Raw genomic sequence first — 21,843 nt, forward strand, 5'->3', positions numbered from 1 at the left:
AAAAAGTGATGCAAAAAACCACTCTGGGAGGGAGGAAATTAGCCATAAGACCTTTCCAGAGTATTCAGGTTGATTTTACTGAATTAACTCCAGCTCAAGGATATAAATACCTATTGGTCGTAGTTTACTATCAAACACACTGGTTTGAAGCATTCCCCACGAGAAGGGAGACAGCCCAAACTGTGAAAAAGTTCTCTTGGAAAGAATTATTCTGAGATATGGGCTAGTAAATATTATTGATTCAGATTGTGGCCCCCAGTTTACATCCAGTGTTCTGCAACAGGTCATCAGGGCCCTGGGAATAAAGTGGGAGTTACACACCCCTTGGCACCCTCAGAGTTCTGGGACAGTTGAGAGGGTGAATCAAACCTTGGAGACTATCTTAACAAAATTGGTCTTAGAAACCCAATGGAATTGGGTCAAATGTTTACCACTAGAGAACGAGACCCAGAACAGATCTAGAGGTCTCTCCTTACGAAATGTTGTTTGGGCTGCCTTTCTTGCTTACCCTATACAGTATTGGGGAACATCTAGAGGCAGGAACAGTGCAAAAAATACATAGAAACAGTAACAACAACCAAAGAAGAACTAAGGAAAAAGGGCTACCTCCCCCAAGCGTTCTCATGGAACTGTAAAATACATGGACTCCCTTGTTTGAAGAATCCAATTGGTGGGACAACTTGTTTGCCTGGAACGCTAAATGGTGGAAGAAATTGGCCTTTTTTGTGGTGTGTGTGCACTAGCAAGTGTAATATTACTACCATGTGCAATTCCATGTCTAGTCTGGATAGTAACCAGCATTGTCCAAAGCAGCATCGTGCTACAAGGTAATATAGACAGGAAAAATGGCAAAAAAGTAATGTTAATAAAAGAAGAGAGTGATCAGAATGCCAGAAATATGCTTGAACAGTGCAAGAAACTGAGGAAAGTAGAAGTTGAGTTAAAAATAGGTTAGAAGCTATTGTAAAATAGTTAGTAATTGTTAAGCATGTACTGCTAGTTTGGTTATTATATTGTAAAAGGGGTTTAAAGGGTAGTTATAAGGAGTACGGTACTCAAGGTACTCTATTACACCTAAGTAAAGTGCACCACCATCCCCCCTGCCCCCCGCAGCGAAACGAGCCAGCCTGGACAGAACTGTAATGAGCCAATCAAGCGCCTTAAACCTTCATGCAAATGAAAGGATCCAAACAGAAACCAATCCAGAGGGACAAACAAACAAACAAACAAAACCCAAAAAACCAAACAACCAAACAACAACAACAACAAAAACCAGGATAAAAAGGGGCATCTGACCCAGGGAAGCTGTGCCGCTCCACCTGGTACATCGGGGACATCGCTGCCCAAGAAGACGCAGCGCCGGCGCTGCAGCATCCTCGAAGGGACCGCCCCTGCTCGGCCCTCGGGCCCTCTTGCTTTAGGCCTTATTATTATAATAAATGCTGAAATCACTTTTAGTACCGGGAGTCTGGTCCCATTTTCAACAGAATGAAGCTCTGCCAAGGGAAATTCAGGTTGGACATCAGGAAAAGTCTCACCCTCTGAGAGGGTGGTCGGTCCCTGGAAAGGGCTTCACGGGGAATAATTTGTCAGGGCACCAGAGCTCAAGAAGCATCTGCACAACACGCGCAGAAACGTCTTGTGCAGCGCTGCGAGGAGCACGAATTCCGACTCCCGGGCGCTGTCGCCCTCCTTCGGTAGGAAGGAAGCTCGACTGTCCCCGCCCGGCCGCTTCCTGCCGGCGCTATTGTGGATCCGGGGCAGGCGTAGCATGGAGCCGGCGGCCGAGGGCGGTGAGGGACGGGGACGCCGGGGCTGAGGCGGGCCCAGCTCACCCGCGGACCCCGCTCACCCCCGTGGTTTCTTCTCCCCTCTCGTTGCAGATGCAGAGATGCTGGGGACACCCGACCCGGAGCTGGCGTCCACCATGGGCTTCTCCGGCTTCGGTACGTGGCGATGCGGCCGGGGGGGCCGGGGCTGGCTGGCCGAGCCGGGGAGAAGCCGTGGGGCCTGTCAGCCCCAGCTGGGCTTCTGTTCCAGTCTCTGTTTGCTTCATTTCCAGGGAAGAAGGCTCGGACTTTCGACCTCGAAGCCATGTTTGAGCAAACGAGAAGAACTGCAGTGGAGAGGAGCAGGAAAGTCCTGGGTAAGAAGTGCGAGTGTCGTTGGCTCTTGCATTTTAAAACATTTTATTTTAAATTTTGATTTGCTCCCTCAAGGAGATGTTTGAAGTGTCTCGAACTGGCTGCGTAGAAAAAGAAACCAGAAACGTAGTTTTGTTCGAGGAAGGCAGCCCTGAACATCTTGGGACTCGATGTTAAAGTTACTAATTTGCTGATGTTGTCTGAGGGTGTTAGAGCAGTGTGCATGTGCAAAGCTCCTGTTGTGGGGCATAGGTTGCAGATACAGGAAAAACACACAAACTTTTTCGTTTTTTCTTTTCCTTAGCTGTGTATTTATTTTGGAAGAAAAATTGGTATAGACAGCTTTAATGCAGAGACTGCAGAGTAGTGAAGAAATGTGTGTCTAAGACTAAGGAGCAGGTTGTATAGCAGCCCACAAATGTGTTGCTTCACAAATGTGCCTTCTGCTGGGCACTTCTGGGAGTGGGCACGTCTTGAGGGTGCTGTTTCAGGAGTGGGAGATGGAGAAAATGGTATCATTTGCTGCCTGTAATCAAGCGAACATCTGTTCAAACAAGGTCCTTGAGAGCAGTCACGCATATTCTACAAATCCCTTTGTCAACCTAGTTATTCATGCTTTCTCCTTCCCCTTGGCCAGTTTTTGGAGCATGTATGCCTTTTGTTTTATTGTGATGCCATGTTCTTTATTGCTCTGATTCTCTACAGAACCAGATCCGACCTCTTTGAGGCTTGTTGACTTTTTGGACTTAATGACACTGTGAAATTCAGATATATAAGGGATTCCAAAATACATTTCAGACTTTTTTTTTTGTGTTGACTGAGTCTGAACACAGCAATGTATGTCCATGTTGGAAACATTTTTATTAAAATGTTTATTAACATTTTGTGACTTGTTCAGGTTGAGCTATCTTTCCTTATGAAGAGCTGTTTATTTACTTAATATATATCTTTAATAGGGAAAGTTAGTAAGGGATTGCAAAAATACAATGTTTTTAAGTCAAGATATCTTGACCTGTATCTTGAGTATGTCCTCTCCCTTACCTTGCAGTAGACCACATCCCAGCCCATCCCCACGTTTCTCGGCTTATACCCATAAAAGAAACACACAGTATTTTGTTTTTTATAAAGTTGGTAATTTTGCCAAAAATTATAAAGTTTGTATGTAATTTAGTTGTTTAACTTAGAAACAAATTTTAGTATTGAGACTATAGCAATCAATAATATATATGTGTTGTGGGAGTGGCTTAATGTGAGCACCTATTTCCTGATTTTTTTTGAGATACACTTCTGCTTTTCAGCTTTTTGGAATGACTATGATAACATTTGGATATGTCAACCCCACTACCTGATTTGTGGAGCTGAGATCAAAATATCTTTCCTGGTTCTGTATCTTGCAGCTGTTTGTGTTTCTCTTCAGTGGAAAGTGTTTCCTAGCTTTGCTGAAAAAATGTTTTACTTTTTTGTTTATTTAACAGAGATGAAACACAATGTTTCTTATGTAATATGAGATGGAAGTTTTTGTTTGCTTTGATTTGTATTGCAGTGTTTCATAGGGATCCTTTTTCAATGAGTGCAGTAAGAATCAACTATTAATGTAAGCAACACTTTGTGTGCTTAAGTTATTTAAAATTCACCTATTTACACATCTGTATACTTTAACTGCACTATGTTGATGTTTTCATAGCACAACACTGTGTTATGAAAACATCAACATTTCTTTAAAGTGATCGTACCGTTGCAGTATAATGTTGAAAATAATTGAAATATTGGCATCCTTATATGATGAACTTATGTTTGATAACATGTACGAATGAACAACAGGGAGGTGTTTACATTGTCCTTTGGATGTTTTGTTGAGTGACCATTGCAATAGCAATGGAAATTTAATATAAATGAAAAAGTATCTTAAATCCTTTAATTGCTGTTACCTTTTCAAGTATTTCATCTAGGTGTGGAAAAAAAACTGTCTTATTGTCATTAGCAAGCCAGTAATTTTAGTAATTTATTTGTTATTTGATAATTTATTATTTTTGTGGTCAGAGGCCCGTGAAAGAGAAAAAGAAGACCAGACTGAAAAGGAGTTTAGAATTCCATATGCTGCCTCATCAGTTTCAGCATCCAGGGCAACAAGACCTGGGTCTGCATTAACTGAAAGGTAATTAGATACGGTGGGAGATTCCATGCAGCAGCTTTCTTATCTCAGGAGGGTGTTGACTTGTTTTGATGACTATCATTTAGCTTCTATGAATGGGTCTTGTTATCTTAAGTATTTCAGTGGGAATACTGATTTTAAACTTTTAAAAAAATTCTTTTTTAAAGATATGTTAATATTTGCAAATATTGACATTATGTAAATTTAAGAGGCAATTTTTCTGCTTCCTCCTTGATCATACTTTTCTGCATACTTTTTTAAAAATAAGAACAATGTTGTTTTTAAAAATAAGTTCTGCATACTTTTTTAAAAATAAGAACAATGTTGTTATCCATGTATTTTTCAAAAATATTAGGGCAAATACAGTGACAACATGTGATGACTTTATTAGCAGCTATTATGCCTACCTGTAGATAGAATATTCTTGTTCACACCTGATGAAAAAGAAGGCAAAGTAGGTGGACAGCCTCCCTCTGTGTGCAGATTTTATGGAGTAATGATGAGGTAGAGAAAGCTTTTTTTTTAACTTCAGTCTGAAGTTTTATTCTTAAACTTTTGTCTGTTACTGTCAAGCAATATATTCAATGGATTTTGCAGTTTAGATTCTGAAATTCTGGGAAATCAGAAGTAGCTGAGGGCAATGGGGAGCACATAACTCCATTGTCTGGCAGGGCTGGCAGACATGAATATGTTGTACATTTTTAGGTTCCTGTATCTATGGAAGTTTAACAACCCATGCAAGACTCTAGTAGGCCTCTATATGTGCATTTTAGAGGCTGATATGTGGTAGGTTATTATATGAGCCTATATGTGGTAGGTTATTATAGACAAACCTGTAGAGTTTCAGACTGAACAAATTTTTATTAGAAAATTTTGGTTTTGCTTGTTGGTCTTTGGAAAACCCGGACACTCTCAATAAGGTACTTGATTGCACAATATACTACTACTTTGTGTATCCTATGTATGTCTTGTGCTTAAGGGAGAATATTCTGTACTTCCATTTGGTTCTGATGATCTTATATACCCGTTTGATGACATAATGAAGAATTTAAATGTAGCATGATTGTGTATTGTAAATGGTGACTAAAATATACATAAGCAATTTAAACAAGTTATAAGATGGAGAGTGGTCAGGTAATACAGAGGCTTTCTATAATTATCTCATTCTCCTAATTAACTTGACAAGAGAGACATCCAGGGCCTTAATATAAAGGAAGATAACAAGTACGTTTCGGTATGCTGAGTTATTAGGTAGGCTCTGATAACTTAACAGAGCTCCGCTCATAGTAAATTTTCTTTGTTTTTGTTTTTTACTAAGCATTAAGAAGGAAAGGCTTATCTTATAAAGCTCTCCTGGAAGTTTTATATTTCCATGTAAGAAAAGGATATGTAGCTTAGTGCTTAAAAGTAAAAACATGAAACTAGAAAGACATGCAATTATGACTCAGTCTTAATTCAGAGCAACAATCCTGCAACTGTCAATTTTAGTCTGAAATACAGGATTTTCTAGTTCTTTTTATAACAAAGATCTTTGTTACTATATATTGATCTAATATGCCTAGCATCTGTTATTCTCTGATAATGTCAACACTTTATTGAATTTTAAATTGTTTTAATTATTGGAGTTTTTCTTAAATTATCAGAGTAGCCCTTATACTGATTTTTCAGTTGTTAAAAAGTCGCTCCAAAATGATGTGAAATACACCTAATGATTATTTTTTCTCCTGAACTATTGTCTAATTTAAAGACCTAGAGAAATGTTTACAATAGCTATGGTACATAATTTAGTAAACATTTCTCTACAGAAATGTTTACAATAGCTATGGTACATAATTTATGTGTAGGTACAATTACACCTTGAGAAGTGAAAGAATCTGTTAGTATATGAAAAGGAAAAACCTGAGAAAATTGAGTGATGTGCAGAGAATGAACACATGGGGGGGTTATGCCCACATACTTGCACAACTCCCGGGATTTTTTTGTTATTGCTCTTCTCGGTGTGCATCCAAGGTAGATGGGTGTTTGGTCCGGCTGCATTGGTGTGTTCTTATGTTTGTATCCCAGTCAGGACAGAGGATACCTGTAGCTGTTGCTGGAGTATTTGGCTCTCCCTGCTGTGCTTGGAGTGTGGTGAAAAATTGCACTGCAGCTCTGGCCACATCACACGCAGAATGGCTGTGCTGCCCCTCAGAATACTGAAATGTTTGATTTGATCAATTATAAAGGTAATTAGAAAGGAAGGTAGATAATGTGTGACCATGGTCACAAGGGTTGTCGGGTGAAGTAAGAGATGAGAATGTTGACTCTATGATTAGAAGGTTTGATTTATTATTTTATGATATATATATATTACATTATGACTATACTAAAAAGAAATGGAAAGGAAAGGTTTTCTCAGAAGCTCACTAAGCTAAGAATAGACTAGAAAAGAATGATAGCAAAGGCAGCTCTCTCGGACTCTGTCCGATATAGCTCAGTCTTTGATTGGCCATTAATTATAAACATTTAAGATGGGCTAATCACAGGTGGACTTGTGCATTCTACAGCAGCAGATAACCATTGTTTACATTCTGTCTCTGAAGCCTCTTAGCTTCTCAGAAGGAAAAATCCTAAAGAAAGGATTTTTAGTGAAAAGATGTCTGCGACAATACTGTTCTTGGTTGTCTGAAAATTTGGGACTCAAGGATTGGAATGGCTTCCTTGAATCATTATGTTGTATACATCCTTATCACTGGCACAGTTTCTATTTAGTTTCATTCCAAAAGTAATTAAATAGTTTGGCTTTTGGGAAAAAGATGTGTTATTTGCTAGTGTAGGAATGCATATTAACTTTCAAAATACAACTCTTTTGCATTTAGTATTAGGGAGTTAGTTTTGAGGATAGCTTGAAGAACTTTGAAGATCCCAGTCTATGCCTCACATGCTGGAAAACCTTCCCTTTGGTAAAAGGGTATCAATTGCCCTATTATTGTAGAGTAAGAGAAGCCCTTTATGTTTGTGTTGGATTTGTTAGGTAGTCATATTCTGATCTTGGTCTTTAAATTAGACAAGCTATCAGGCATACAAAGCCTGCTCTTCACTGTAACATCTGATGACCTAAGTCATGTTGGTTTTAGTTTATTCTCTTTTCTTCCTGAAGCACAGTTTCAATTGCTTGTCCAACAAAATTTTTTCCTGTGCAATTTAGTACCTGCTTGTACAGCTGTATAGGTCAGAATCAATTTTCTTAATCTTTTGTTATGTTCCTAAACTTTTGTGATTTTTATTATAGTCTTAAAGTGATAACCTAAACTAAAAAAAAAACCCAAACAAAACAATACCACTGAGTTTAAAAAAGAAACAGGAAAAGAAGACTATTTTTTTCAGCCTGCTCACTTAAAAATTCTGAAAATATAAGCTCCCAAACGAAGTCCTGAAAGTTGAGCTTCTGTCTCTTAATAGTCCTTCTGCCCGTTCGAGTGCGTGGCTTGGGAACTGCCAGCAGAGGGAGCGCGGCTATTTTGAATAAACTGCACGAACATAGACACAACAACTCAGCTTTTCAGAAATTTCCATATGCCAAAATAATGTGTTTGCAGAGCCGATCTGGGCAACAGCAGAATGGTAATTTAATGTAACTTTTGAAACACTTGGGAGTGTTTCAAAAGATGATGGTGGGCCTACACGCTGTTAATAAAAGTTAGTGTGCATTTTACTGCTAATTTTGGTGTCTACTGATTTATGAGAGTGCTCAACATCTTTTATTTGAAAATTACAGTGGAAGTGACAATGTTCTTCAAATAGTAAGGTTTTAAATTTTTCTTGCAGAGAGGCAGTGTGTAGTGAAAGTGAGGACAACTCAAATGAGGCGTTAAGTGGTCCTTCTATGCAATCCCAGAGTTCTGCTAAAGGTCCAGCTGAGGATAGTGATGATGATGATGATGATGATGAAGAGGATGATGAAGAATTCATTGGGCCACCACTTCCCCCTGGGTTCAAGGATAGTGATGACGACAATGACAATGATGATACAGAGGAGGAAGACAATGTAAGTATTTTGTTTCTCTTTGATGTTTTAATCCTTTGAGTGGGCTCTGATTTGTATAAGGGCCATTCCTTTTTGATGGAATTCCCAGGTGATGTATGACTTGTTCAAAATGCAGGTTTTCTGTTTTTCTTGCACTTTTTCTGTTTTTCTAATGATAATTCATCATAATTTAAAAATATCAGGATTTAAAACAAAAATACACATGTGAGTCTCAAGGGTAATTCAACATCAATTAGTGTATATTGTTTACTTTTTGTTTTCATGTGTTTTCTTTATGAAAGAACTAGAGAAATAAATATTTAATACAGTTATTTTAAATGGTTTATTTCCTAAAACGTATGTTGAATTTTATACGAGAAAGAGGAGGCAGAGGTGGGCTTGAATCTAGGGAGAGCAGTTGTGCTAAAACTGTTTTTAGGAAATTAAGTCTGGTGACTGAGGGCTTGTTGGTTGTTTTTGTTTACTTGTGTTTATTTTGGTTTGCTTTTTTCTAAATAAGTGCCTGACCAAGACAACACCTAACAGCCTAACTTTGGTATCACAGATATTCGGTTAAACAGCCTTCCTCTCTTTAGTGAAAAGGCATCTGGATCTAGCACTGATGAGGTTTAGTGGTTTAAGGGGTACAGTGGTAGTGCTGGGTTGGACTGAGTGATCTTAAAGGTCTCTTCCAACCTTGATTATTTGATGATTTTGTGAAAAGATTAAAGGTTTGATGTTTGTTCTTCAAAACTGCCTGGATCGAATATTTTGTGGCATTGGGTTTGGTATGATGGTTTCCATGTGTAACAGCAATGATAGAAGTCCTGTGAAAACAGCCTTACTTATTGCTGTATTGAACCATCTGATAACAGAAAAAGACCTGTATGTCCTGTTACACAAATGTAAACCAAACTAAAAAACTCTGAATTTCCAGGGGTCCCAAAATTTTCCTATTGATTTTTCTCTTGTTTTTACTCGGGATTCAGTTTGTTTTTTCTTTTTTGTAGCATCTCTTATCTTGCATGTTTTGAACTTATATTTTTAAAGTTTAGAGAACTCATTTTAAATGCTTGAGAGGAGCTTTTTAAGCCATGACATAACTAATTTTTAGACTAAGCCTAAACTTATGTGATGACAAAGTTTTCTTTTTGGTTTTTTCTTTACCTATAGGGGGTAGGTGGTGGGAAATCTTGGTGTCTTAGGTATTTATATCTCTTTGTCTGATTCGCTTTATTCACTGTTGCATATGGATTCCTATAATTATCAGAATGTACATTTTTGTCCCGTATCTCCTGTCATCTTATCTGTACCCCACAGATGACTTGTTCTGTCTCAGGGAACCACAAAGAGATAAATCTGGAATTTTCTTTGAGAATGACATAAGCCCTAAGTTTACTCACTGTTGATCTGTGTCAGGAATTCTCTTAACTTCTGCTGTTAGGGCACTGTGGAGTCAGTCTGTGTTCCTGAGGGCATGATAAGACTCAGTGGGTTTCAGTTGCTATGGGTCACATTATATTAAAATCACTGTTTCTTTGCTGCCAACTTCTCCAAAGGCAAAACAATTTGCAGAAACAGCTGACTTTACCCTGTCTTTCTCAGTAATCACTGTGCTGATTGGCTGTTTTAATTTCTAACAAGATACTAGTATTTATTTTTTATTCATACATATTTGAATAATGCTACAACTGGCTTGATGAAGGGAAGTTACTGGTGACCAGAGTTAAAAGACCCTAATGAAAAGTTTCAGACAGAAAGGTAACTTGCAGTCTGGTGTGATTTAAGTTTGTCTGAACTTAAGACAATAGTTACAAAACAGTCTAGAATAGATTTGGTTGAGAATAAGCAGAGCAGCAGAAATATGAGACTTGTGGGTTTTCAGTCTAAACAGTTAATTTATAACTGGGGAGATTTTGTGTCAGTGTGAATGCCAGAGGCCTTTGGGGTCTAGAGCCTTCCCTTACTGCTGCTCATGAACTGTTATTTTCTTTCCTGTGAAGGGAATCAGGAAGCAGCTGTGCTTTCCTGGTTTCCTGTTGATCGATTGGTGATCACAGTATGATCCTGCAAGCCCCAAGGAAGGCAGGTGTTGCAGTTATGAGAATTCTGTGATTCCTCTCTCTTGCTTGTACATAGCTGGTGATTGGTATGCATGGGTGCAGAACTGAGACAGAAGAAACTGAAAGCTCAGTATTTTTTTCCCAGATATAGTGTGAGACTCTCTCTTTTATTATCATATTTTGCTGCTGAAGTAATTTTTTGAAAACACAAGTATCTGTGGTTTTGATCCTGAAGGAATCAAATTTTTCTTTAGTACTAGGTGTTGTGGTATATAATTTGTAATCTGAAGTCTTGTGAATTTTGTATGACAGATAAAATACACCAAAATACTGGTTTCACCCTGACATTTTCCCACTGTCTCTCAAGCCTGACTTTAGATGTTGGTTTTTTTTCACTATTGCTTGTTCAGTTGTTTTTGCTTACTTATGACAGACTGTCAGTAGAGACATTTGTCAAATTTGGCTTGCTGTGAGGCTGACAACTTTTGAGTCCAGGGCTGGCCCAGGACTGCCCAGCTTACATGAGTTATTTTACTAAATAAACATTAAGGTGGAAGGAGTAGCTGGTGTTTTTTTTTTTTTTTATGGGAATTTTTCATACCTTCTTGGTGTTTTTATGGGAAAATGACTAACAGCAATTAATTGCTCAGTGTTTTGAATTGGCACTAGTATTTTTTGAGTACTATGCATTTTTGTAATTTGCATAAATCACCTGTGATACAAACCAAACACAACTTTTTAACGGAGCCTTAGATATTGTATTAAATGTATGAATTCTGGCTTGCAGTACTTTTTTCCCCAAATTGATGTAAGTTATTTTGATATCTGCAAGTCTTTGCGGTGCTGTTTTAAAGGATTTTTCTGTGTTTCTTTAATCTGTGTTGATACTGATGATTAGTTACATTTAACAGATAAATACTTAGATTAAATGACTTGCTAATTTGTATCATTCACTTCCATTTGTGTCAAAAGCCACGGTACTTAACAAACCACAAGATGCTTGTGAGTATTTATCCAGATGCATTACAATGCTTGTTTTGTAGTAGTGTAAGGAATAGTGGTCTATCAAGTACATTTTAAGGATAATAGGTAGATGTGGTATTAATTCCCTCTGATATTTTCCTCTTGGTTTAGTATCCTGTTTTATATAAAAAGCTTGCATTAATTTAGGGAGTGAGGAAAATTAAAGCTATTTGAGTTGGCTGTTTGACTGTTTGGGTTGTGATCATCAAATTGGCTATTTGAGCTATGATCAGAACTTATTTTTCTGTGGTGCCTTTTCTTCTGTGTTGTAAAAACCTGGTGTGATCTTTTTCACATGGTCATAAGCTGAGAGGGGGAGGGAGGAAGCAGAGCATCTTCTCTAGTGTGAGGTTTTTCAGGGCTGATCTATCCTGATCTAAACATTTCTGGAAAATTTCAGGAAAATCTTTAAAAGAGAAGACAGTTTATTTTGCAAGAGGGCAAATGAATAATGAGGGCAATATTACATGTGGTAAATTTTGGATTGGGAAATATAGTAGAAGCTTGGCCAGCTTTTTTGCCTGGCAAAATGAATGTATTGGGAATCTGTCTGATATCTGTGCACTCAAAACCTGTCTGAAGAGGGACAAAGAGTAACAATAGCAGCTGTGTCAGGACTGGTAGGTAGACAGATTTAAATCTAAGACCATAAACATTTTTCAAGGGAGTGGATGACATATGTTAGAAGACTTTAGTAACAGAGTGTGTATGTGTCAATCCTCTGTTCTACTTGGCATTAGAAAATGTGCTGAGATCTTTAACAAAACTTAATGTAGTGTTAGCATCTTGTGACACTTTTTCTGGCTTGAGGTAGCAGGTAAAGGTGATTGTTAAATGATTTGCTAGATGGATTTGCAAGGATTTACCTTCTATTTGGAGCTGAGTTACAGTTCATTCTTCTTTGGAACAGAGAACTGTTTCTCCCTGCAGCACCAAAGGGATACTAATCATGTTGTAATTATGTCCCTGAAACAAGTACAGCCTTGGGCCTCTTCACAGCCCAAGGCTGTACTCTGATTTGGCCTGTTTCCAAAATGATAGCATTGCTGTATTTCAGGTTTTAGAATTATTTGGAGATATTTTAATTTTTTTTCAGAAGTTTAACAGGACATACCAGTAATACTTGTTCAGAATTGAAGGAAGCCATTTCCTGCTGATTTAGATAGAGAATTTAAGTAGACTGTAATTGCTCCAATTAGAATTTGGCTATGGTACCAGACTAAAAATTATAGTGTTGTAAAAATAAATAAATGTTGTGGGAATTTTTAGTCTTCCTAAGGATTTGTAAGATTTAGACTGAGAATTGTCAGTCCTGTAACTTACTTACCCATTCATGTTTCACCTTCTCTAAAGAGGAAAAAGTACAGTAAGCTGAACAAAGCAATTTTTTGAATGCAACGAAAAGTGTGGTTTTGAGGGTGAGAGGCATTATCTTTTAAATATTTCTAGTTATTAAGAAAAAAATAGGTAGAAGTTAACCATTACATTACATTTGCTTGTGTGTTACCTTCCTATATAAAAATGAAGCAAATAGTTTTTTCGTATATATGCATGATAGTTTTAAGTCTTAACAACAAAAAATAGGTAAATGTATTTTATTGATATTAAACTTGATACAAGTTGTGGCATTTTTCTAAGGATCCTTGATGTGGTGCAAACATTGAGAAGGATTATATCCAAAGTGAGTTAAAACAGATTTGCTAACTTAGCAAAAATTAGAAGGAAACAAAATAATTGGTTTCTGTCTTCCAATGTGAGAGAATCAAACAGAAGCTGTAAAGAAAGGCATACTCAACTTAAGAAACAAATCATCATATGGAGAGCAAGCTAACAAGGTAATTCCCTTAGGGAATATTGGTCTTCGCTAAAAAGGCATGGATTATTTGCTCATCTCCTCTTCAACTGAGTGCCCCAGGGTTCATGATTACCAGTTGTTCCTAGAGTGTACTTGCAAGATCTCTATTGCTTGGTTCTGCAGAACTTAGTAAGGCCAAGCCTTCTTTGCTGTATATCACAACCATGCTTTTTGGTGGATGACACGGATTTTAATTGATTTGTAATATGACAATATGAAAAGTTTTAGAATGTTTCCCCTACAGATAGGTACAAACTCACAAACTATGAGTTTGTTTCCAGAAATATTTTGTGAGAACATTAAGAAGCATGTATTTGTTGACTGTGAGGTGCTTAAATAAAACATGAAACAGAACATAATTATAATTTTTACTGCCCTTTTTAACAAAGTTCAGAGGTCTTCCTCTGTCCTGTTTTTACTTTTTATCAGCTCTTTTAGAGACCCTTTACCAGGTCAGCTTTAGCTGGTGTAGCCTGTAGAAAGCCTTCTTTAGGAGCTGCTGGTACCATTTCTGTATTAAGACTGATGCAAGGTGTTCTTCATCTCAAGGCCAAATCTGCTGTGGCAGTAAATCTTCCACAGTTAAAATGTGGGATCCTCAACCTCATCTCTCTGAGACCCTTGATTTCTTTATAGCACAAGATTTTGTGGAAGCTAATGTCCTCTACTGTGCTTGGAGGGATAGTAGACTTCTAGGTTTTCTTTCTGCCAATTATTTTTAAGGCATGCATAACCTTGAGACTGTACACTTCTGTGACCTACCCTTTAAGAAAAAAAATAATTTAGGTCTTTCTAAGCACATACCCTGCATGTTTATCTGTCACAAGACTGTATTGTGAATATTTTGATATGGTATTATTCAACAAGAATGGGTTGCGATGGTACAAGCAATGATAAATGCAATACAATGCTGAACATTGGTACATGCAATATTATATGAATATTCTGAACTGAATATTTCATGTTTTTACTACTTTCTTTACTTCCAGTAGGAGTTGGGATATTTGGAAGTGAAGATACTGAAATTAAGTTATTCTTTGAGAATAACAAAGTGGTGACTGCCTCTTTACATGCCTTTTACAATGCCTTAATGCATTTTTTGACCATTGCACAAATTTCCTATATACTTTTAAAAAGAAGCACGAATAGTGTATTGTTTCTATCAGTGTTAAAATACATAAAATCTTTTTAAATTTGGCCAGGGAACAGCAATGTCCACACTATATTGAACTTTGTTGGCATTATCATGGAAAACACAAATTGAAGATAACAGGTTTATTTGGTTCTCTTTATTTGGCATGTCAGTGTTATTTATCTTTTTGAAAAGTTGTTTGTGCTCTAAACAGAATAATGGGAAATACAGGTACAGAGTACTCTTGCTTGAATCAAGAGGAAAATGAAGTGGATGATAACAAGTATTTGAAATATTTATGATGAGGATGAATAAATAATTTAAAAGGATTGGATTTGAAGGGAGAGTGTAAGTGACATGCAGTTACACTTCCTCTCCTGTGAACAAGTCTTCACAAGATTTTTGATGAATGAATGATTTATGTTAAACTGTTGGAACTGCGGACCACTCCAATCGAATCCTTGGAGAGCAGTTTTGTTGACTCTAGGAATGTCTGCTGTTTGTTTAAAAGACGGCTTTGGATTTTTATGAATGTGAGTCTACCACACATATTGTTTTACAACTGCTGCAATGGCATCTCTTATTTGCAGGTGAGCACTTAGCACTATATAGGGACTACACATACTTGCTGCTAACAGTATCCAGATCACACAACAATCACACTGAACTTTATTCCTTTACTCCTGCTTATCCTTTTCTTTGTATTTTAAAGCCTAATAAAATTATTTTCAAAGTCTTAGAATCTTGGATAGTATTTTATTGCATTACCTTGTGCACTATTCATGAATGTTTATTTGACATACAATTTTAACTAAATATTAATAAATATTCAAATAACCAAATACGGAAAGAAGAAAGACTTTAGATTTAGGATTATTTGGATGTGTGGGATTAATACCGGTGAACATTCTCATGTGGTGAAACACAAGGGCTTAAATAAGGGTTGAACTCAGTCAGTCATAGTGACCTTTTGCAGTACAGAGGCCCCTTAGGTCATCTTTCATATAATAATGAGTATGAACCATGTCATGTTTTGGGAATGGTATTCCCCAATTTAGTACTCCCATTAAAAAGAAGACCATGAGCTGCTCCCATCCTTCCCTCTGGTGGGAGACACGAAAGGCAGAGATCACGAGTTGAGATAAGAACAATTTATTGGATTCAGCAATGGATATGAAAGCAAAGAGTAACAGTATTAATAAAGAATATTAATAGCCAAAGTGTGCAAAGAGGGTAATTTACATGGAAAATGGTCTCCACACCTGGAACAGTTAAGTAAAGTTGAATGACTTCTGGTGACTGGAAAAGGAACACCCTTCTTGGAAGAGTCCCTTTTCCCTGCCCCTGGCACTCACATGAGGTGTAACTGAGTAGTATAATGTCTTGTCCATGCCCCCACGTGCTGATCTGGGCTGGAGCCAGGACAATACAGGAAATGAATTCTGGAAGAGCTGTAGAAATCAGGAATAGAACTTATTTTTCTACATGTGGCCAAAACTTCTGTTGTGGAAAAAATAGCTTTGAAGAGTTATCTTACTCAGTTAATGAATTCAAATATCTAGAATGAAAGCAGAAGCTAGAGTTTTAATTGATATTAGTTATTTTCATGGAGATGTTAGAAATTCTGGCTTGTTTTTCTCAGTCAAGGATTTCACAGATATCGCACATATAGTGGTATTTTCCCATCCCTTACTGCAGGTTGTATATTTCTAGAGCAGTTCAGGTGTCAGAAAGAGCTGATAACCTTTATTAGAGTTGCAATGTCCTATGAATGAGGAAAAATTTTATATTAATATCTGCTTCTATTAGCTTGTGTATTTGCTGTTCTTTTGCTATTATGTACTACAGGCAAACCATGGATTTAATACTTTAATTTAAAGGCGGAAGCAAAGAAATAAAGAAATCAAGTTATACATATAGCCTTTCCTTTTTTCTCTCATGTTAAAAATGCATTTGTTAACTCCGGAAGATTAGTTGGAGGATGGAAAAGTTACTTAGGATTTATGCAGCAGTGGAAGTTTTTCTTTCTTAGCTCAGTAATCTTAAAAGTTTCATGCATTGTCTGGATTTGTGAAGGTGTCTTTTTCTAACCAGCCTGTTACTTGGGGTGTTTTGGAACATGCTGGTCTCTGCAAAGAAGGCAGATGTGTGGTATCTCTGGGCATCAGTTGGCTTTCAGTGCCACCAGATTTGTAACTTTTTGCAGTTCAAATAGTCAGTGTATGTCCCTTGAAAAACTGATGCCACAAAGTAACTGATCTTGTCTTAAATATATGAATAAAGATATTTCTCAGTGACATTCCTTCTTGAAGTTAATTTGCTACCTTTTCTACTGAGTACCAAAAATGTCAGAAATGGAAATTTAGAAGAAAAATTTAAGTAGCTTAATCATCCTCAGTGACTTCAAACAGCACATGCCTGTTTTATAAGATCACTGTGACACAGAATGCTGAATCATTTTAAGGACAACCTCTGCTTAGTGTACAGTGTAAAGTTTTGGTCTTTATGAGCATTCTTTTAGATGCCTTAAGACCATCTGAAAATAAATTGGTTTTTATCTCCATAATTTTTTTCTAAAGACAATATTAAAATTTTGGAGAAGCTGTAAACCCCCATGTACTGTTTTTTTTTTTTGTTCTTTTATATCACTTGTTTTTTTTCCAAACATTTACTTTTCCTTGTGTTACAAAAATGCTGTCTCATTTGGATGACGTGCATGGGTGTGCAGGCACGCAAGGTTAAATGTTGGGTCGCACATAAGAGTGTGGTAATTTTTGACTCATTAAAAGTGTATAATCCAAATTTAAATTCTAGAAATAACAATGTGAGAGTAAACTTCACAGTACATCTCAATAGAAAGTAGTTTAAGAATTCTGACATGGATTTCTGTCAATACTTGTTTTAATAACTTCATTTGTTTAAAGTTGGCATTTATTACATTTCTTTTCTCAGAGTCCTTCAGAGTTGTTTCTCTGTTCCATGATTAAATGCTGCCTTATCTAGCATTTTCTTTGGTGAGGACAGCCAGTTAGTTTGGGACTTTTTTTTTCTTTTTTTTTTCCTTTTTTTTTCAGACCAGTACTCTGTCATAATTAATGGCTGTTCCTAAGGTACCTTCTAGGGATCAGGCATTCTCTTTCTCATTCCTGCTTGTATCCCTGTCTCTTGTGACTCTCATATTTTTCTCTTTTCCGTAAAGGAACTCATGAAAAATATTTTTATAACAACAAATGTTTATATTTGTGACTGGGCAAGCCTGTCAGTAGTAAAGTTTTTGCATTGGACAACTGCAATTTTAAAGGCAGATTCTTTAAATTATCTCTAAATAAATAGTGTAAGACTTAGTCCAGTTTTTGTCCATAAATTTTTTTTCTTAGGGAAGACAATTATGATACATTGAGTAGACAGTGAATTTATGAGAAAGCCTAATGGTAGTTTCCTGTGATTTCTCAAAGTCTTGTTTTCCAAATAAGAAACTGCATTCTGTTTTTCAATGAATGAGTAGTAGTAAAATAATTCAATGCATTTTCAGCAGATATATTAATTCCTCTGAGTAAAATGAATGTCACTAGATCTAAATCAGTTACAACTATGCTATTTATAAGGCTGTTTTAAATAAGCATCTACCCAATTCACATGATAGTTATGAAAACTGGTCCTATCCTGTAAAAAAATATAATAGTTGTCAGCTGTAGTTTAACTCTGTAGTTTAATGCAATTTGCATTAGTTTACCCCTTGAGAATCATCTCATAGTGTAGGAATTAATGGAAGCTGCAACTCTGTCTAGTACTTTTAGGGAGTATCCTCATGAGGGACTCTGCAAACAAGTTTGAGTGGGTGGGAAAATACCACAGAAGCTACCCAAAATTTTACAGGTAAAATTTTGTGTCTAGCTGCATCTTGTGCGTGGGTGCCTGAAGAAGAGTTCATGTTACTCTCAGTAATGCTTTAAAGTGATGAAAATTTCCAAAGCATTGTGAATAAAAGAAATTAAAAATTTGGGATTGCAGATTCGTGTTTCCTTCTGGCGGTTATGTATTTATCAAACCTACTTGGTTTCCAAGTATAGTAAGGAATTTGGAATATTAATTCGTGATTTTTTTTTTTGAGCATTTTAAACCAAATTTATGTTAAAATTAAAAAGTATTTTTATGCTGTGTTTTCTCATATGATTACATAGCTACTAAGGTATGGCTCATTTTCAGAACTAAATTGAGCAGGACAATTTCCCAGTAACTGAAACTTCCTAGAACTTCCTTTGGTTTCGGTTCAAAGCTCCTTGTAGGTATTGAAGTTTTTGTAGATAAAGAAAATTAAATCAGGAGTAATTGAGCGACAGATCATCTTAGAGAAAGATCATTGGTAGGTTTTGGCTTTCTGTGTTTGGAAGTTTGTCTTGCAGGCCAGGAGCTGATGAGAATCCAAACTTGCAGAATGTTTCTATTAGAAATAAGTTGAATGAATAATATTTAATTTATCTTTAATCTGTAACAGCTCATCTTTCATCAAAGAAAACAACCCAGCTTTAGATTTTGTTGGCGCTTTGAAAATACTGTGTGGCAGCCCCTGACAATGCACTGCTTGACCTTGCTGTGTGCCATTCTTCTTGCTAAAAAGGCATGCAGGAGGCACACTGACAGTAATCTCTCAGCTTGGCACTTTTACAGTGAGAAGGGCTTACTGTGTAAGCATGAGGCTTAACATGCCATACCTTGTTGTAATTGCAAGTTCTAAGAAGGTCATCTCAGGTCTTTTATCCTTTGGGGTGGATGGGTTAAATTGTGTGCAGTTCATATTATAGCTTATTGGTTATTTGAGTTCTTTAAGTGCAAGTTTGTGGACACTAGAACAGTAAATATCATTTGGAGCAAATACATAACCTTATGAAAAATTCCAGTGTCTTAGCCAGAACTCTTCCATTCCCTTTATTGTGCAAAATTTTAATAGTGCAATTTCTGTCTGCCCAGTCCCTGTCAGTATTAATAGACACTTGTAAGTCCTTGATATCCACAACCAGCTGCAAAAATCTATTTATATGTATTTGCTCACTCTTTCTAGCTTGTTCCCTCACCTATGGTCCATGCTACTGAAATTGTTCGGTATCATAGTGATTGTGAGGATTTCAGAATGCATGAGTAACTTATTATGGGTTTTAATAGTTTTTGTACCTGCTTGTCTCAAATTGATGATTTTGTTTTAAAAGCAGGATTCTTTTGCTTTCTCCATTTCCTTAATTCTGTATTACACTGAAATTCTAAGGGTAAGTGGTTCGCAGGTAGGAAGAATTTACCCAGTGTCAGGGTTTCTGTATTTTAAAAGGTTTTCCCCTTTTAATAGATTGTCCTACACAGTCATTTCTGAAAGAATGTAAAGTAAAAACTCCGTAATTTTACTCACTAAATAAAATGAAGGCACTTTCTTCCTGTCTGTAGTGGTTTATTAGATCTCATGAGAGGAACATAAAGACAAGGTTTTGCCATCACTCTCTACACAGAGATCCATTTTTGCTGTCTCAGACTGGTTGTTACTTCTGGTAGCTAAATTAACTAAAGATCCAGAGTATCTGAAATGTGTGATATGGAAGGCCACTAAATTCTGAAAGCAAGCATGTAAAGAGAAGTGTCTTCAAATGGCCTGCACTTTGCAATTTTTCTGTAAACAGAATAATGGCACTGAAAAACTCACTGTGAAACAGTTTGTTTTGGAAGCATATCTACTGTCCATTTTGTGTGGCTCCCAAGAGGTGAAATGTAAGGTCTTAAGAGGCTCGGGAAGCAGTCAAGGCTGGGACAGCAGTAGGTGTTACTTGAGATGCCGTTAGTTTCAGAACTAAACCATGTCATTTAGTGGATCACACATTCAAGAGGGATGTCAAACATGAGGTTAATGTGAAGAATTTGGGCTTACAGAATGAATTCCAGAAGCAAGAGTTAAATTCTGCCCAATTGCAGCAACTATGCAAAATTGGGAATCCTTGTTTTGGCTTCCTTATGAGTTGTCTGGAATATGTCCATAATGGGGAATTTGAACAAATATGAGCGGAAAATCTTGGACTGCATTTGATTCAGATTATTTTATGGGTCATATGTTCCTGCCCACCACTTCAGCTTTTCCTGTGAAAAGCCAGTAAGTGTTTATAAGCTCTATGCTTCTCTCACGCACATTTTTGGCGTATTTTGTACTTTTGTTTCTTTTTTGCCAGAATAGCATGTTGGACTTGCTTATTACAGGGGAAGATCTGCTAGAGGATTTTTATAGATAGAGTTTGCTTTTTGAATGGAAACAGTAGTTATGGAATCATGCATTCCCTAGGAACCTCACCAATCAGTCAGCCAGGAGGTATGAAATATCATGGATCTGTTTTCTCAACATCAAAACTGCACTTCTAACATAAGCATTATACACAAAGCTTGTTATTCCCCCCCCCTTTTTATGGAGGGTTTTTTGTTTGTTTTTACATCCCTAGAGGAATGCATGGAGAGCAGCCAAGAAGAAATTGGGAGTGAAAAGCTAGAAATAACCTGGCAATATATGCTTGCTGCCCTGGAAGCCTGGGTTGCATCCAGAACCCCATGGGCAACAGGGGAGGGAGGGGATTCTGCCCCTCTGCTCTACTCTGGTGAGATCTAACTGGAGCACTGCATCCAGTTCTGGGCTCCCAGCATAAAAAAGAAGGACAAGGCCCTTTCAGAGTGAGTCCAGGGAAGGGCCACAGGGCCCTTGCTCAGAGGACTGCAGCACCTCTCATGTGATAAAAAGGCTGGGAGAATTGGGACTTGAAGAAGAGAAGACACTGAGGATACCTTACTGCAGCCTTTCAGTACCTAAAGCAGCCCCACAAGAAAGATGGGGACAAACATTTTAGCAGGGTATGTAGGTACTGAGCAAGGGGTAATGACATTGAGCAAAAAGAGGGTTGATTTAGCTTAGATGTAAGTTTTTTTATGCTGAGGCCTGTAAAACACTGGAACAGGTTACCCAGGGAGAGATGGTACATGCCCCAACCCTGGAAACAAAATTCAAGTCCAGGTTGAACAGATGTCTGTGCAACGTGATGTAGTTGAATATATCCGTGTTCATTGCAGGGGCATTGGACTAGATGGCTTTTACAGGTCCCTATCAACTTAAACTATTCAGTGATTGTTTATAAGTAATTGGCATTAATAATGATTTCTGTCTTAGTGAAATCTGAGCAGCTCAATGAACAAACATACTATATTCACTGGAATATCAGCATTTTATCCTATTTAAAACATACAAGTACAAAAGCAATTGTCATATTGAAAATTTTACAGCCGATATGTAGTAGATATGTGGTCTGGAATCTGGAGTTCTTTATACTTATGGACTGTGCTTTTCTTTCCTGACTCTTGAAAAAAAAGTAATTGTAGAGTTTCATCTAAATATCTGAAGTTGCCATCTTTGTACTAGATTGGTGTGAACTAAAAATGGTAACTGTCTGTTATG

General features: G+C 37.1%; 1 protein-coding gene across 1 annotated transcript in view; it reads left to right on the plus strand.

Annotated features, from left to right (window-relative positions):
- Positions 1-1,741: 1,741 nt before the first annotated feature.
- The window catches only part of WDR70 (WD repeat domain 70), a 124,964-nt gene continuing 104,862 nt past the window's right edge, over positions 1,742-21,843 (plus strand). The window contains exons 1-5 of the mRNA XM_036403487.1: positions 1,742-1,793; positions 1,884-1,946; positions 2,063-2,146; positions 4,185-4,299; positions 8,104-8,323. Coding sequence (XP_036259380.1) covers positions 1,772-1,793; positions 1,884-1,946; positions 2,063-2,146; positions 4,185-4,299; positions 8,104-8,323 — 504 coding nt within the window. The 5' untranslated portion in view covers positions 1,742-1,771. The remainder of the gene's footprint in view (positions 1,794-1,883; positions 1,947-2,062; positions 2,147-4,184; positions 4,300-8,103; positions 8,324-21,843) is intronic.

The sequence above is a fragment of the Molothrus ater genome, chromosome Z, assembly GCF_012460135.2.
Source record: "Molothrus ater isolate BHLD 08-10-18 breed brown headed cowbird chromosome Z, BPBGC_Mater_1.1, whole genome shotgun sequence".
In the NCBI taxonomy this organism is placed as follows: Eukaryota; Metazoa; Chordata; class Aves; order Passeriformes; family Icteridae; genus Molothrus; species Molothrus ater.